This window comes from Podarcis raffonei, chromosome 10 (genome assembly GCF_027172205.1).
Source record: "Podarcis raffonei isolate rPodRaf1 chromosome 10, rPodRaf1.pri, whole genome shotgun sequence".
NCBI classification, from domain to species: Eukaryota; Metazoa; Chordata; class Lepidosauria; order Squamata; family Lacertidae; genus Podarcis; species Podarcis raffonei.
In genome coordinates this window covers 45,499,768-45,517,404 of record NC_070611.1, presented here as the reverse complement: position 1 = coordinate 45,517,404, position 17,637 = coordinate 45,499,768, and the positions used below count along the sequence as shown (strand labels likewise).

Below are 17,637 nucleotides of genomic sequence, written 5' to 3'. Positions count from 1 at the left end.
GTTTCTTGTAGTCTTTCCTCAATCTTGTTTACATTATAAACCATGTATTTATATCAGTTTTCCACATCTGTACATGACCTTTATCCTATCCACCCATCCACCCATATTTGATAAGAACTGTCAACTTCCACATTAATGCTACTTACTTTAGCATTATCATGCAATAACAAACAGCACCTTCCCTTTGTTTATTTATTGCATTAGTCTTCTTAGGTGGCTGCTGCAAGGTTTCACACTAATATTTCACCCTGATGCAATTAGGGACATGATCAGAGCTGGCCCTGAACATTTTGCTGCCTGAAGCAAAGGACAAACGGGCCTCCTTTAGTCCATGTACACGTGTTGGCCGGTTGAATCTTCATTCAACTGGTTCTTTGCTCAAAGTATCAGACGATATATTTTTACCAGCCACCCCAATCTCTGCCAAGCAGTATGAGATTCCAGGGGTTTTGACACTTAACCAGGGTTTGTGTTTCCTTTGGGAAAAATGAGGCACAGTGTAGACTGTAGTCTCTTTTTGAAATATGGTTTCTTTACACATATTTACACCTGAGTCTGGATGGAGAAAGGGTTCTGCGCATCACATAAGAGGGGCTTGCTCCCCACAGCAGTACAACTTTGGATTCAAAAGCAGCCATAATGCCGTATCTATGTCTCCACCACACACATTGTCCGTCAGCTTGCATGGCATCCGGCCCCACCCTTCTAGTTCACCAAAACCAGGCTTCCTCAACCTCGGCCCTCCAGATGTTTTTTTGGCCTACAACTCCCATGATCCCTAGCTAGCAGGACCAGTGGTCAGGGATGATGGGAAATGAAGTCTCAAAATATCTGGAGGGCCGAGGTTGAGGAAGCCTGACCAAAACCCTTGCTAAAAGGTAACCCGAGTCTCATGCAAAAGGGGCACTTTTTCCTGTGGTGACAACATGCCCCCTGTAACTCTGGCAACCTCCCCCTCCCAACTCTGCTATTGTCTTTTGCTAATTAACACACCGCTGGGTGCCTTTTGTCAGGGTAATGACTTTCCCACCACCTGTTTTGTTCTTTGATGGCACCTCTCTCAGCCAATCTCCTGAGGAAGTTGGCTTGATTTATTTTTTGTTGTTGTTTTGTTTAGTCGTTTAGTCGTGTCCGACTCTTCGTGACCCCATGGATGCCAGGCACTCTGTCCTGACTTATTTTTTAGGCGTTGCTAAATCCATTGATCAAACCCCACATTTACTAATTTCAGAAATTATGGGGAGAACATGGCACCCAGGAATTTTAGGGGATCATCCCCCACCCACTGCAAACCCATAACAATATACCACAGGGATGGAGAGCAAAACTTCCAAAATTCTAGTATTTTAGAACAGCATTCCAATCTGCACTAACATCTAAATAATGAGGGGAAAAGAGGTAGACTGATATAGAGCAATCTGAAAGCTATCAAACTGAAGTAGGTCCAGAAGATTTCAAATAGAGGTATAGAAATCTAACCAAAATGATGTTGAAATGCTTCTTGCCTTCAGGGCTGGGCATATTGTTTGCAATAATACTTAATTCATGCTGATAGAACTGGTGAAATCATAGGAAAGATATGACAGTTCGCTCTCTCAGATAACAATGAAGTCATCTGTCTATGCTTGAAAGCTGTATGGCATGATTACATTTGTTCATTTGTCCTGAATGCTGGGATGAGCCTGAAGCCATCAATCATCGCATTTGGATGCAAATGATAAATCAAAGATTACTGTGCTGGAGATGTGGCAACAAATTGCTCAAACAGAACAGTTGTCACGAGTGCTAGCCTTGCTCAATGCAGGCATTATTATAATATATTCATCCTTCTCCCAGACCTGGCAAAATATTTGGCTTTAGAAGGCAGCTGTGATAACTCCTTGAAATTATGGTGAGCTATAATTTAAAGAACTTGTTAAACATTCAATAGCACTGATGTATTATAGAACATATACTGTATACATTTTCCTCCTGAATAATAATTGCTGGAGAAGTAATGTTAGCCATGCAACAGAAAGCACTATGTTTTGGATGCCCTAAAATTAAGTTATTGGGACATTATTTTGAAACCTTTTAAAAAGCATGAATGGTCACCATATTCCCTTTTGGATGCCAGCAGGGCTATAATCTTGGTTCGGATGGGGAATGGGGCACAGGGCACAATGCCTCAAGAGAGGAGGCACAAAGCTCCGTCCCAGCCATGATTTCCAAGTGCTCAGGCTAGTGTGATATCTTTCACCTGTCATCGCTCTTCTGTGTTATGGTCTTGGAAGTGGCCAGAGAAGGCACAGAACATTTAGCTGCATGCATAGCTCTAGGACCATTCCAGGGTCACATGCAACTTCAGAGGGTTGGAGTCCACCTCTTGGCTGGGTGATGCACATCATTTTCTGCAATGTTGCAATGTATTCTGGAGCATGCCTTTATGATTGCAAGCTCCTTCACTGCTGCATTTAAAATAAAATGTTGCCGTGCCCAAGCAAGTGTGCAGTTGGGATAGGCCGAGCTGTGAATTGCAGCAGGGTTTCTAAACAGATGTTAGTCCACAAAAACTTTTTGTTAACTGCTTTGAGGTTTTCTACAATCAAGTGGTATATCAATTTTATGAAATAAATAAAAATAAGTCCCCCTTTATCTGTTTCTGCTACATACTTTTTAGTGCTGCCCTGTATGGTTGTTGTTGTTGGTTTTTTTTAAAAAATACTAGATTGGCTAAGCTCAGTTTTATCTTTCCCATTTATTTAACAGAAGGGAATTGAGGCTTGACTTGCTTCAAACTGGTGGCCTGACCAAAGGCAGCCACTCGGTCTGCGGTGCTGCAAGGGGGAAGTTCTTAGAACGATTATAGCGCAAAGGCATCCCATGTGGGGGTGCAGGAACAGAATTACTAAAAATTCAAAATTAAAAAAAAAAATCAAAATTCAAAATTACTAAAAATTAAAATTAATTTCAGTTCAAAGATCTAGTGATAGCACTTCATCAGGAAACTGTGTCCATTAAGGAACTATTTAAAATTTACCTGAAGTATGTGTGTTAAGAAAATACCAAATTTGAATAAATAAGAGATTTTTAAAAAACAAGTATGGGCCATAGGCAAAACTGGACCACTAGGCATTGTGAACCAGATATTTTAAGCAGCAGACCTAGAGTTTCATGAGAGGGCAGCAAATTGTTAGCTCTTTACTTTTATTCTATTTTTATTGCCAGGCCATATCCGCAGCATAAAGTTAAAGTACTGTGATACTACTTAACAATTTTGTCTTCCCTCAAAGAATCCTAGGAACTGTACTTTGTTATGGGTGCTGAAAGTTTTTGGGATACCCCAATTTTCCCCCACAGAACTTTTTTTTTTGTCTAAGGAATCTCACGCTGACAGATATCTGAGAAACAAAGGCTGAGCACTAAGGAACCAAGTTCAGAGTTACTAAATATAGAAAGAGTGCAGCATGGCCATTATAACTCTCAGTGTGGATATTTGCTATTGCTCCTTAATGAAGCTGAGCTTGGCAAAAAGCCAGCCACAGTCCCGGGTGATTCTGAATGCGTCAACACTATACAGCTGCTTAGTGAGAAAGTCAGGATCCCTTTGCTCCTCTGTAACCTAGGAGAGAGAAATGCACAGCCATTTTACCACCTTTACCAAGGCTGAACTTGTGCAAGGATGTATGAAGGCGATACGGTTTTCGTCCTTCCTTTGATCACAACCATAATTCTCTGATGTTCAAGAGAGAACAGAAGCTGAGAGGTGAGTTTGATATTTGATTTGCACCTCCTGCTGAGACCAGAGATCATAATATGGGCTGATATTATCTGGGAGAAGCTACCTAACTTTAGGCAATACAAATGCCGGTGGCAGTGGAAATGAGCTTTGGGCTTCTGAGGAAAAGCAACAAGATAAGCTAATACCGCTTGAAGCAAGCAGTAGCCCCACCATTCCTTTAAAAAACCTCTAACCTTGAGGAAGTTAATAATTATCACTAATTATGGTCACTAATACCCCCCTTTTTGGGTGTTGACCATATATGATTCTAGGACTCTTGGAGGAAACTGATTTTAGACCTATTTTAAGCAGGTTACAGGTCTGGTTTTGGTGCCAAAATCACCCTGGTTATCCTGATATCCCTATTCTGGGATAGACACGGGGAAAATGCAATTGTTGATTCTGCTGAACCTCTCAGTGGGTTTAGATTTCATTTATCATTGTATCCTCTTGAAGTAGTCATATGAATTAGCAGTAGGAGGCACAATGGTGTTTCTGTTTCCATTTGTGTCTGGTACCAAAAGGCAGTTCTGGGGAACTGCATAGCATTTTGCTGTGGGCCTCACAAAGATTCTGTGCTATTTAAAAATCTATATGAAGCCACTGAGAGAGAACATCAATATGCAGGTGATGTTCAGTTCTGTCTGCCTAAAGTATGTACATCAGGAGAGGCAGTGGGTAAAATTAGTTTGATTAGATTAAATCATTTGAGGGACCAGTCCTTCTAGTCTCTTGCCTACAAGCAGGACAGAAATGGAATCAGCGGCACAGTGGGATGGGAAACTTTTGGCCCTCCAAAGCTTGTTAAACTCCAATTAGCTCCAGCTAGCATGTCAGGGATGATGTGAGTTGTAGCCCAACATGAGTCAGGAGTTCACACATTAGCTACTTCTGGTGTAAACAGATAGTAGGCTGGAGGGTGTTGTGGCAGTAGGAAAAGGGCATCTATGGAAAGATTTAACCACCCACCAGGTGCGCCGGGTTCGGCCCAACATTGGGGGGAGCCCAGTGCGTGTGTGTGACATCATGTGTGTGGTGCACGTGATGTCACATGGTGGGAGGCCCAATGGGGCCTGGTGCACCCTCCGAAAGGCCTAATGGGGCCTAGTTGCAGCCATGGGAGGGCCCGACAAAGCCCGTTGCAGCTGTGGGAGGGCCCAATGGGGCCTGACTGACTGCAGAATATTGAGGGGGCTCGGCCCCTTCATTGAATTTTTTTTGGGGGGCCTCAGCTCCCCATAGATGGCGTGCCAGCCACACACACTTCTTGTCCACTGAAAATCATTGCCTACTGAAGCTACTTTTCCTTATTAAAAGTAGGAATAATGTTCCCATGCAAACGTGTGTAACTTCTAGTTTAAGGCCCAATACAGTGGTACCTCAGGTTAGATACGCTTCAGGCTTCATATGCTTCAGGTTACAGACTCTGCTAACCCAGAAATAGTACCTCGGGTTAAGAACTTTGCTTCAGGATGAGACCAGAAATCGTGCTCCGGTGGTGTGGTGGCAGCAGGAGGCCCCATTAGCTAAAGTGGTGCTTCAGGTTAAGAACAGTTTCAGGTTAAGAACGGACTTCCAGAACGAATTAAGTACTTAACCCGAGGTACCACTGTATGTTAAAGGTCTGAAGAACTAAGAACAGGCACCTGCTAGTGCCACCTAATGGTAATGTATTGTAAGAAATGACATTCTACCTAGCTGGGATTTTAAAGCCGTCATAGTTGTGACAAATTTATTGCTAATATTATGTTCATCTCCTGGTCAGTCATAATCTTTCTGCTTCACTCAGTCTACTTGGGCCACTATGTAGCTCTTTACACAGCTTTTGTACCATGTTTATATTGGCTAGAAGAGCACTGTATTCCTCCACTGTGGCATCTTAGGTGCATCAGGAATATTTTATGAAGGATATGAGACTGGAACTTCAGCTCCCTTAGTCCAAGCCTTAGATTCTAAGGTTTTGGGTTATTCCACATGTATGTATGCATGCAACAAATTCAGAGCTAAAATACCCCAAGTTCTGCACTGTCATGTTACATTTGCATGTATTTGCTCTTCATAATTCATTCTAATTGTTCCTCTTCTGCGAATGATGGGAAACAATTAGGAGCTATAGCTACCTTCTGAGTTGTGGAATTTTTTTCTACCTCCTTTTCGAGATAAGCATCTTCCTATTAAGAAGGCCTAGATAATCTCATCAGTCCCAGATGGTATGTCCAATGGCCAGGGATGATGGGAGTAGTAGACTCTACCCCTGCTCTTTTCCCTAAACTGTTGGTTTGATTTGTTTTTAATAATGTTTTTAATACTGCAACCCACCCTGGGACCTTAGGGTGACGGGGGTTAATAATTATATAATAAATGCTTTGACTTGTATAGTACAGTACCATTCCAGACTATTATCTTTCAAGGTAAACGGGAACAGTGATGATAAAACAAAAAACGAAAGAGACCACACTCATTTCTGGCAAAGGCTTTATTTTAATTATAAAATGGCAAAACGGAACCCCCAGAAATGACAGATCCATCACTTGGACCAAGACTCTGCTCTTATACAAGAGCGGATTCAGGTTCCCCTGCCCACTGTCAGCCAGTTTAGGCTGCAAGTGTATCTATCCATTTACACACATATACATGTTTCATTTTTTATAAATACATGGGACTGAGTGGAATGCTGCGTGTGAACATGGCTGTCCTGTCTAATCGTTTTAAAACAAGCCCTTGACTATGGAATATCCATACTCAGCCATGTTAACTGGTAGGGGGTAGAAGATACAACTGGATAATTTATGTCCTAAAATGCAGCTTCTTCTAGAACTTCCCTAGATGCAGAGGCTCTAAACATTATTGCACACAAGTGAAGAAAGAGCCCACACACATTACAGAACAGAAACAGGCTCATCTCTTTACTGGAAACAGCAGCGGGGGACAAATTAGTTTCCATAATGCAAAAGGCATCAACTACTTTCAGTCCCAGTGAAGATGTCCAAAGCTGCAATCCTATATTGTATGTACTTGCTTGGGAGTAAGGCCCATTGAAATCAGTGGGACTTACTTCTGAGTAAACATACACCAGATCACATTGCACATTCCTGAAGTTGTGGGAAGGAAAGTGCTTGGAAGGGTGGTCAAGTAAGTTCCAGGACTTATTCCACTTCTCCATCTGGCCAGATGCACCAGTGAGCTGGAGAAAGGCATGTAGGAAGGAATAGAAGGAATGCTTATGATACACAAAGGTAAAAACGAACTGCTGGCATTTCTCAAGGTGAAAATCTAAAACATGCTTACTACAAAGTATGTTCCATTGAACTCTATGGACTCAAGTAGGAAATAAATATGCTTTGGTTGTGGTTGTAGAAATGGAAGAAAAAAAGTATAGACTGTTCAGTGCTCTGGCAACCTTCAGCAGGATGGTTTTTTAATAGTTACTAGACTTGCTGTTTTTCTCTCCTACCACAAACCCCCATCCACTGCAATAAATAAGGGGAGACAAGTGTGTTTTTACAAGCAGAAGATGATCTATTGAAAGAACATTCAGGACCAGATTTACTGCTACCCTACTTCACACATAGAAATGGCCATCAAAACAGGTATAAAATGCCACCAGCAGAAAACATGAGGTTGCCAGGTAGCAATCTGGAGATCTTGTCCAAAGGTTCTGAAGCAGCAGAGGAGGTTGCCCAATTCCTTCACCACTCTCTTCATCCCTTCCTTTACTGCCAGCCATTGGAAGAATTCCATACCAGAGAAGAGATAAATGGTGGTGGCATGGGGCAAGAGAGTAGCCTTTCCTGCTGCCTCAACCTAAAGGCATACACACCACTTTCCCAAATGGTAATCTAGCTGCTTGTTTAGGGTTGTATTTTAGATTAACAAATTATTGAATACTGCTGTATTTTAGGGTACATGTGAATATTATGACTGAGCATTAACAGAGTCCTGCTGTTCTTGCCATGTATGAACAGAAAATTATAGCTTTCCACTGTGCATCTTTCAGGAGCATTAGTTATGGGGGGTAGGGTGGGAAATCAGCCTATTTTTTAAAAAAGAAAGGACATAGACCTTTCAGAGTTGACTCATATTCAATAATGAATTGATAATGAATTGATAATACTGAATTTGGGGAAGGCCTTTATTAGGCAGACAGGGCAGAGAAAAGGAGAGGAAAGAATGATCCTTTTGCTTCTGTTCCTGAATAGATGACCCTCCAAATATAATCTTCAAAAAATCTGGAAGACATGATGTTTTGGACTATATGTGACTTTTAAGCAAATGGTTCAGAAATGTACTTAGACCGACTGTGTCTCTTTGTTTGCAATAGCAGCTGCAGGGGCTCCTGATCCAGTTTGAGACCATGGTGTGGGAAAAGTTCCTAACCACTGAACAAACATGGCATGGTCAGTCCAAGCAAATATTTTTCAATCATGTTCTTAAGACATGTCTAGTTTGAGAACCAAGCTCTCTCTTCCTTAAATAGTGGGTGATAATATTGGTTTTGGACTTCATTCCAGAGCAGCTATTATTTAGCAATTAACAGCCTATGTCTTACCTTAAAGAAATAATTGTGATAGAAGGTATGTAATCAAACAGACTTTTCTGTTTATATACTTTTCTGTTTAACATGGGCAGACTGCTGAGGAGGTGAGATCCCAATTCTAACACATTTTTCTTCACATAGGGCTAAAAATGATTTGCGGGGATGATCTCACCTGACACTGGAGAGAACATACACAGTCTCCAGTCTAGTTTAGGTATTGCAAGACTTGAATGTCTTGCAGTCACTCATACCCAGAATTAGAAATTTATTCAGTAGTTTACCGTAGAGATTACTGCCATAAAGGGACTAACCTATATTATCAAATTAAGACAGAAATTAGTTTACAGTGACTGTTTTTAGCTTTTCTCCTCCTACAAAAGAATTAAAAGAACATTCAAGCTTAGCACTGAGTTAGTATTAGGAACTTCAGGGTTGCAAGACTCACACCTTTTGGGTTATTTCTGCCAGAAATACACTGTAACAAGGGTAATGAAAATAAGCAAGTCTTGCAAGGAATGGCTTAGACTAGCATACTCGGTGCCACTCGCATTACTTAAGTTGTGCAATGGGTTTCCTAATCTCCACTTTCTCAGCAAGGGATATTTCAAAAGCACCCAAACATAACCAAGACAAAAACAAATTTAGTAAGTAAATATGCTATTTGACTTTATGACCATTTTTCCCCGGTAGCATTGTATCACATGCAATCCAGTAAATGCTCTCCCTGGAAAGTCTGGCGCACCATCTTGCTGTTAACGCTGGCATGAATGATAAGATAGGAATCTGGTACACTGGAGTTTAAAAAGTAAATGCCATGGTGAATTGAGGCACTTTCCACCAGGTATGCTAGCTCTGTCCATTATGCCTGCTGAAATTATTTCCTCCAGGTGGCTGGATCTGAATAGAGTCGAGGAGAGGCCGTAGAGCTTGTCCAAAAGGTCTGAAGCCACAAGAAAGACATAAGAGGTGGTTGGGGAAGAGAGAATTTAAGTTTTCCAAGCACTCTGAACACAAATAGGTTCTCAACTAAAATTAAAAACATGCTGCTTATAGAGAAGAATGAAGGCAAACTACTAAGGATGTTCCTATAAAACGATACATGAGCTGAGCCGAGCCCATGCCACTATTTCATCCATTGGCAAAGCCGATGGAGTGTAAAGGAGATCAGCACAGGCCTCACTTGTAACACCTAGAAGTACGGCGGCACAGAAGCAATTCTTTGTCAAGTCCACCTTTAGGGCATGGGGTGGACCATCTGTGCCTCTTGGTTGTAGCGGCAGAAATGTCTGGATTGGTGTGCATTACTCAGAAACATGTTGCCATCCCAAACTGCAGAGCCCCAGGGTTGCTTGCAGTGTAGTATTGGCTGCTGGAGCACAGAACATAAGCTGCATGTTGCTGTGGTGGGAGGTGCCTGTGAGCCTAAAGTTATGCCCCAGCCTCCACTGCAACAGGTATGGGGTGTTGCACCTCTCCATTTGTGCCTCAGCTGGCAATGTAGTATGCTGAGAATTGTGTTCCAGCATTCTCCCATATTGCAAGCCATATTGGGGAATATTTGTTTCAAACTGCATGCTGCATCTACTTTCCATGGCTATGTTTTAGATGGGCCTAAACACATAACGGGGACGCGGGTGGTGCTGTGGGTTAAACCACAGAGCCTAAGACTTGCCGATCAGAAGGTAGGCGGTTCGAATCCCCGCGACAAGGTGACCTCCTGTTGCTCGGTCCCTGCTCCTGCCGACCTAGCAGTTTGAAAGCACATCAAAGTGCAAGTAGATAAATAGGTACCGCTCCAGCGGGAAGGTAAACGGCGTTTCCGTGCGCTGCTCTGGTTTACCAGAAGCGGCTTAGTCACGCTGGCCACATGACCCGGAAGCTGTACGCTGGCTCCCTCGGCCAATAAAGCGAGATGAGCGCCGCAACCCCAGAGTCGATCACTACTGGTCCTAATGGTCAGGGGTCCCTTTACCTTTTTTTAGACACATAGCAGGGTGTGTAACCCACTGAACCCTCTACAGATGTACTTTTCAAAGCAATGCAATGCTTGTAATGCTCGTGAGCTAGTCTAGCCCAAAGCAGACAGGACTGAAAACTGACAATACTCCTAACTAATGCTACTAACAACCACATGTTCCAACAAGTTTCATGTCCAAAGAAGTCCAAGGTTCATCTCCAGCCACTGCTATGTTTCCACAGCATTTTGAGTAAGTCACTTCAAAAATAACCTTGGTAAGAGCTCCTACTATTGTTTCTCTGCCACCTGCCCCCACAACTTGTTTGTTTTATAAAATAGCCAAAGTCCTAAAAGTTGTGATGGCTCTTTAGAGAATTACATTAACTGAGATGAAATAGTACCCCTCTTAGGCTTAAACAACATGTTACAATAAGCATGCTTTTTAGAAGCATGCTTAAACCAGCCACTTTTATTTTGATGAAAAAGCAGCCACAAGGACCTCAAACATATTAGGGCCCAGCCCTGGTTTCCTGTGACAAATAGCCTTCCCTGAAAGTGCTGTTTATTGCAAACATCACCTCCAGGGGCAAATAGTAGCCATGGAGGAAACCAACACAGACCCCCAATATTGATTGGGAACATGTTCTGGAATGGGGCCCTGCAGTTTCTTTGATTTTTTTGGGAAAGGGTTTTTATCATAGTTTAGATCTTAGTGTCATTTGGTTGCAAGTCAGTCTGAAAGATATATCTGTATTCCAAGTTAGTAAAATCTGTGCCATGTCCTCAGTATTCCTGAAAAGCCATGGCTGTTAAATTTGGCATCAATAATATGGATGTAATAAAAAAGAGGACTCTACTTACGTTGCAAGAACTTCAGATGGAAGGTCAGTGATGTAGGAAGGGATCTTCCTCCCTGTCAAGAATTGTGCCACTTCATTGCTGAATGTATTGCAGTTATGGTCAAAAAGGTTATAAGCCTCTCCTCTGTGACCCCAAGAAAAAGAAGTTCAGAAAGAATAATAATGAATGAATATAGCAAGACTGACCTCTTTCAGAGGGATTACAGGAATATATACTCTCTCTCTCTCTCTCTCTCTCTCTCTCTCTCTCTCTCTCTCTCTGTGTGTGTGTGTGTGTGTGTGTGTGTAAGTAAAGCTAATTCACCCCATAACACTCAGACCTGTGTTAAGAGCAGCTATGCAGGGGGAATGTCAAATGGAAAAGCTAGAGTTGATATTTAACCTGTTTCCTGCTTGCAACTTTGCACCAAATTGGCCTCTCTTCATTTGCTTCCAAATGTATATTTGCCTATTTGGGAATCTGGAATGGAAAGGCTACAAGCAGGAAATGAGTTAAGCATTCCATCCCCCAACTGCTTCTCCACTAAAAATCCTTTCTTCTCCAAATCATGTTTTAACACACAAAGAGTGGTGGGACTTCAGTCTACATGCAGTTCAATACACATCTCAGTTGCGTATTGAAGTACAGAAACTATTTAGAACTCACTTACCATTTTAAGATTATGACACACTTCTATATTAAACTAACCATAACTCAACAGTGAAGCAGCTTGGCAGGAAGGGGCATGGGCATACCTATCAACAGGAATTACATGCAGAATAGAATAGAAACAAAGCAGCATTCTCTCACCGGAATATAGATTCACCCAATGAGGACAAGTATTCCAAGAACAGCTCTTCTGAAACTTCTGAGCATCCCAGGTCTACAATAGAGTCTGGGGGCCCAAGCAGAGTCCCACCCTGTGAAGTGTATATGCAGGAGGATATTCAGACACCAAGAACAATTTACCAGTCTCCTATGGGGAATATATAATGCTGAAATATTTCTGCACCCCCCCAAAATTGCTTACATCAATTACCATATTTCCCAAAACACTAGTAAGAGCTTATAGCAGTCAAGTTCCAGAAGGACTCTTGCACATACTCAGTCTGGAGGTGGTGAACAGAAGGAAAAAGATAAACCAAATTTGATTCCTACTCTGCTTTGTTGCTTACAAATCAGCTTTAAAAATTGTGGATTAGTGGGGGCTTAGGACCTCAGTATCAGCTATGCGAGGAAAGCATTTCAGTTTTCCTATACATTAAAATTACACCAAGTTTGATTGAATAAATGGTTTAGAGTGGGGGTGGGGAACTGGATCCTGTGGATGGCCTAGATACTTATCTTCCCCCAACCATGGACCAACTTTAATAGGTGGGTTGGACCATCTACCTGTCAATCACCTGACATAATAAAGACTTCAGGTGACTGACACATGTCAAAGTTAAAAGAAAGTTGCTGTAAAAAACGATTAGCTGGTCAACGGTTAGAACAAGCTCTTTTCAATATATCCCTTCAGTGCCAATAATTGGCACTGGGAGCACCTTGAAATAAGCTCCTTCTAACTAAAAGTCAGCTGATTTTTGATTAGAGGGAGTCCCTTTGAAGTCTCTGCAGAGAGGGAAATGCTCCTAAAACTGGACCATCTCCTCTGCAGCGAAGGCTGTTTGAAGTGCTTTGAATAGAACAACTTCCTTTGGAAATAAAATAAATGCTCCTTTTAAAAATGGCACATTTTTTTTTCTTTCCAGAGGAAGCTTGTGCTGCCCCTTGAGGAGTGATTTCCATGTGCTAAGCACAGGGCTTGCAAAGTACCTTGAACAGCATTTCTGAAGTTCTGCCAATCAACTGACTGTTGGGCGCTTGGGAAGCGCTGTGAAAAAGGTTGTTCAGCAGTGCCTGCTAGTCTCTTTTGTTCAAGCCCCATCTTTACCTACCCAACACCTGACGTCCTATATGACCAGGTGTAGGGCAAGTGGGTGTGTCTTGGCTGAAATCGCATCTCAGGCCAGCTGAGGAGCCTGCGAGCTGGAGCTTTCCCACCCTTGCTTTACAGCATGATGTACTGGATGTTCGAGAGCCGGCCATGATGCACTAAACATTCCAGTTACTTGCTATTTTTCTGAGTGGGATACAGAAACAGATCAACAAAAAAATATTGGGAAAAGTAAGAGAGGAAAAAGTAGGTATAGAAAAGAAGTTCCAAGACTTACAGGTGGACAACTGGCGATCCCACCACTACCATAGAAGAACTCATCCCTGTGAACAACTATGGAAGTGTGCCTGAAGGGGGTGGCAAACAAGACAGGTAGAAACATATAAGTAGTGAGATACACCGGAGATTAAACATGACCAAAACTAAAAGTTACCTGCAGCCCCTAGCCTCATATAGTCCTATATCAATCTGTTTAGGAAGACTACTGAAAAACAAAAAAAACCAGATCCTTACCTAATTTCAGGCAGCATTTTCTGTCCTTACAAATTGTGAAAATAATCAATGAGTCTCTAATCAAAATGCCTAGAAAGCATGTGAATGAGCCCTTACTCCAAAAAGTGAGGCACCACCATCCAGCATTGAAAAGACCATGCAAAGCACCTAATAACACGGCCTACTTTGGTGTTGCTCCTTTCCTGAACACTCATGAAATAGTTTGTGTAGCACATAATTGTGGAAATGTTTTATGCTATGAAAACATCAATTAATGTTAAGTCTAGCTACTCACCAAATGCCATCCAGCTGCTTACCTGCATATAAAAAGAAAAGCACCATCAGCAACTCAGTTTGCATGTTGCAATCTGTTACTCGCCTTCCATGGCTATCAATTCACATTTCCCTACAATACACTTAGGCGTAAACTCATAACAGTGCCTTTCTAAAAGAAAAAGCAGGAAAAATAGTGTTCTCTCCCACCCTAAAGTTGGTATTTGATGGAATTAGGAATAGCTTGTGCTCTAATCCCTGGGTTTTATGATTACAGGGGAAGAATTCAGACTTTCTGAATAGGACACAGTGCTAATTTCTGAAAGCAACATGTTTTACTTTACAAACAGCTCAGAAGATGAGACATGATGCAAACGGTCCTATAACTACTGTATTAGACTACAGATTTGCCAGGCTTGCAAGCAGTTACTGGCCTGCAGTGCATATATGTCCAGATAACTAGGCAGAGCAACTTTTTGTAAACTTCTGAAAGATGGTTCTTCTCTCTTCCATTTAGAATGACAATTACTAGAGAAATTATGGGCGGGACCTGGGTAGGCTGTGAAGTATAATGTGTAAAACTCTATCACGATTTATTGTAAATGTTAACCTTTCTTATAGTACAAATCATGTAAATCGACAAAGTATTTATTCCTCTCTTTTTTGTATTCACTTCTGACCATGCAGTTTGGAGTTTCTGTATCTTTAATATTAACCTTCAAAATACATCAAGTTTGAATACAACAGTGAAAGTACATTTTAAAAAAATTCTAACCTGGGAAAATCCCAGTATTATTCCCCCCTGCCCAATTCCCTATATTGCTGAGGCTTCAGTCCTGTGTCTGTGCACTTCATAGTAGGTGTCAACATACGGGGCTGCAGATTTAGATTTAGGATACTTGTACTGGCTTGATGGTAGAGACAGAGATAGCTGAAACCAGTATAAATTAAATTGGAATCACTTATTTGTGTGAATCAGTTCTCATTCAGTTACCTAGTGGCTCCTTTTAATCTAGATTTATTATCACATACAAATATACTTCCCCTGTTTCTTGGGAAAGAATGCAGAATAACTTGCATAAGTCTGCAGTATAAAAACAAAAGCCCAGCCTTAAGTAGAATAGAGTTCAGTGTGGGAGGTACTTATATTCCATGTAGGCTAAATCTGTTGTGAAACTTTCCTTGCTCATAGTGACAGTGCAAACTCAGATGTAGAGATTTCCTTCAATGAGCTTCATTAAGTTAACTCATTTTAGGATGCAAACTATTATTCTAAACTTCTAGTCTGTATGTATAAATGAAAAGCTTCTATCTCTGTAATGTTGTCCTTTAACTCCCCTGCCTCTCATAATTCAAGACAGACCTATTGTCGAACAGAACTTTTGCAGCAAAATGTAAATTTTGTAATGGAATTGCAGAACAATATTATGTTCAGAAAAGTATAAAATACGTATGTTGCTTTTTGTATGTGAGCCTTCCTCTGCATACAGGCACATGTCTGAAAGAGTAATTTCTGGTAATTTTGCATACCCCTACTTTAATATCAAAAAGCAATCATACTCTACTTTCAGGTTGTGTGAAATTCTTCAGGTTGTTCCTGAAAGTGTCCAGGAATTCTCTCTAGAAATGTTGGACACTTGTGTCTGGGTAGTGTTGGGGGCCAATAAACTGAGGCTGAATCTTGATAAGATGGAGGTGCTGCGGGATGAGCGGTTTCTGTCTCCAAAAACTAGGTGGACAAATTGTTCTGTGAGGGGTTGCACTCTCCCTGAAGGCACAGGTTCATAGCCTGGGAGAACACCTGGACTCTGACCCGTCACTGGAGTCTCCAGTGGCTTCTTGTCTATGAATGCATATGCCCAGATTGTTCACAAGTTATGGCTGTTCCTGGATAGCCTGGATTCAGTTGTCCATGCTCTGCTGACTTCCTGCAATGTGGGGCTGCCCTTGAAGATGGTGCTGCCTTGTTGGGAATGACCCATGACATGCCCTTTTGGGGGGCTTTTTGGGTTTCCCCTTTATGAAATGACCTCCCTGGTGTGTTTTGCCTGTTTCCCTCACTGCTAACATTCAGGAGGACTTTAAAACTATTTGTGTTTACTCAGGCATTTGATGGCTTAAAAATACTGTTCTTTGTAACTTTGCAATTACTAGCCGTGTAGGTATGCTTTACATGTTTCTAAGCATTTTAAATATGTTTTTAGTTTATTTTTAACTGTATTGTTTTACTGCTTTGGTGTTTGGTGCCCTGGACAACTTTCAGAGATAGAAATTTAAGGAAAAAATAGAAGGGAGAGCTAAGAATGTGATAAAAGAAGTATATTCTCAAACACTATATAACGCAGTCCAATGCTTTGCTCCTATATTCTTTTCTTAGTTAAACTACATAAAAAGCACTACTTATAGCAAAGTAGTTAAAGTACTCTAGGCTTGTTAGATCTGTTATGACTAAGCATCTAGAACTACTTAATACCAGGAAGTAAATGATTTAGACCAGCAGCCCTTTCATCCAGACACAAACTCCTAACTGTTCTGTGCAGTACTAAGAATAGTCCTTACTTCCTCTGCTAGCTTTCTCCTCCATGAATTAAGACAAAAATGTGCATGGATAGTACTTCTGCAACAAAAGGTTTCCATGCTTATGGACCTAATGAATATTCAGACAGTTACTATGTTGGGGAAACAAATACCGTATACCAAGTCTTTAGCCTAGAGGCAGGGCAGACTTTGTCTCCACTACCGCACACGGACAAGACAAGCGTGATTCGTACTACTGGGGGGGGGGAGTGTACGCTGGAAGTGAGTGCAGATCCTGTACAGCATATCATCCCTGATACGTTGAACGGGTATAGTTGCTGCTGTTCCTTAACGTAACCCCTGTCTACCCTCCACCTTTGAGTTGTGCATCCAGCCCTCTACCTCCCCTTTGGGACGAGAAAACAGAGAAAGTTGTTCGGATTGCGAACAGGTAAAATTACCACTTTCCCTGTTACTTCGGGTCACCCTCCAAGCCCCGAAGAAGCCTCTTACGTAACATATGTGTGCGGGGGGCGGGGGAGGAGGAGGAGGGCGACCGTTAAGGATCAATGTACATAACACAGACGGCGGTTAAGGATCAAGACCCACATCACCTTCCTCCCCACCCCGCGGCTGTAGGACCCCTGCCCGTCCCCTTCCCCCCTCCCATTTGAGCCGTCAGCCACCCCCTTCCCCAATACATAATACGAGGAGGGCAAAGGCTTCCTCCCCCCCCACCCCAGGCATCATCTGACAGAACCCGAGGCGACGGACGGGGTCGTCTCTCCATCCCCCCCTCCCGGGGCTCCTCTCACCGAGCATGATGGGGCTGAGGCGTCGAGCCATGCCCTTGGACAGGTCGTAAACGTAGAGCTTCACCGGGTGCAGCATCGGGGGCGAGTCCATGGCATTGGCGGAGGGCGACAGAAAGAGGACGGAGGGGGCGACGGGGAAGGAAGCTCTTGACCGAGGCCAGTGGTAACGGTGGTTAGTGGGCGGGCGGCCGGGAAAGCGGGGAGCCCAGCCGGCCCGGCTCCTGCTCCTGCGGCGGGTGACAGCCAACTGACAGAAGGGGACAGAGAAGATGGGAGGAGGGCAGCGGGGAAGGGAGCGTTCGCCGCACGCATGCGCCGCCCCCACAAGGCGAATCCAGGTTGCCAGTCACGGCGCCTCTGTGAGGGAAGGGCGCTAGGCAGCCGGGGGGCGGGGCCAGGGGGCGAGCGTGGTTTGGTTCCATGTGGGCGGGCATCGACGAGGATAATGTGACCAGAGTTCTTCGGGGCTATTGGTTAGGAGGCGGGGAGGAGGGCGGAGCGTATAGCCAT

At 42.7% G+C, this 17,637-nt stretch overlaps 1 protein-coding gene across 1 annotated transcript; it reads right to left on the bottom strand.

The window, feature by feature from the left end:
- Positions 1-8,937: 8,937 nt before the first annotated feature.
- DESI1 (desumoylating isopeptidase 1) lies at positions 8,938-17,489 on the bottom strand. The gene is made up of 6 exons (XM_053406747.1): positions 17,128-17,489; positions 13,818-13,839; positions 13,308-13,377; positions 11,905-12,014; positions 11,116-11,238; positions 8,938-9,237 (listed from the first exon to the last, which is right to left on the bottom strand). The coding sequence occupies exons 1-6, from the start codon at positions 17,216-17,218 to the stop codon at positions 9,144-9,146; spliced, it is 510 nt and encodes a 169-aa protein (XP_053262722.1). The 5' UTR covers positions 17,219-17,489; the 3' UTR covers positions 8,938-9,143.
- Positions 17,490-17,637: the final 148 nt, after the last annotated feature.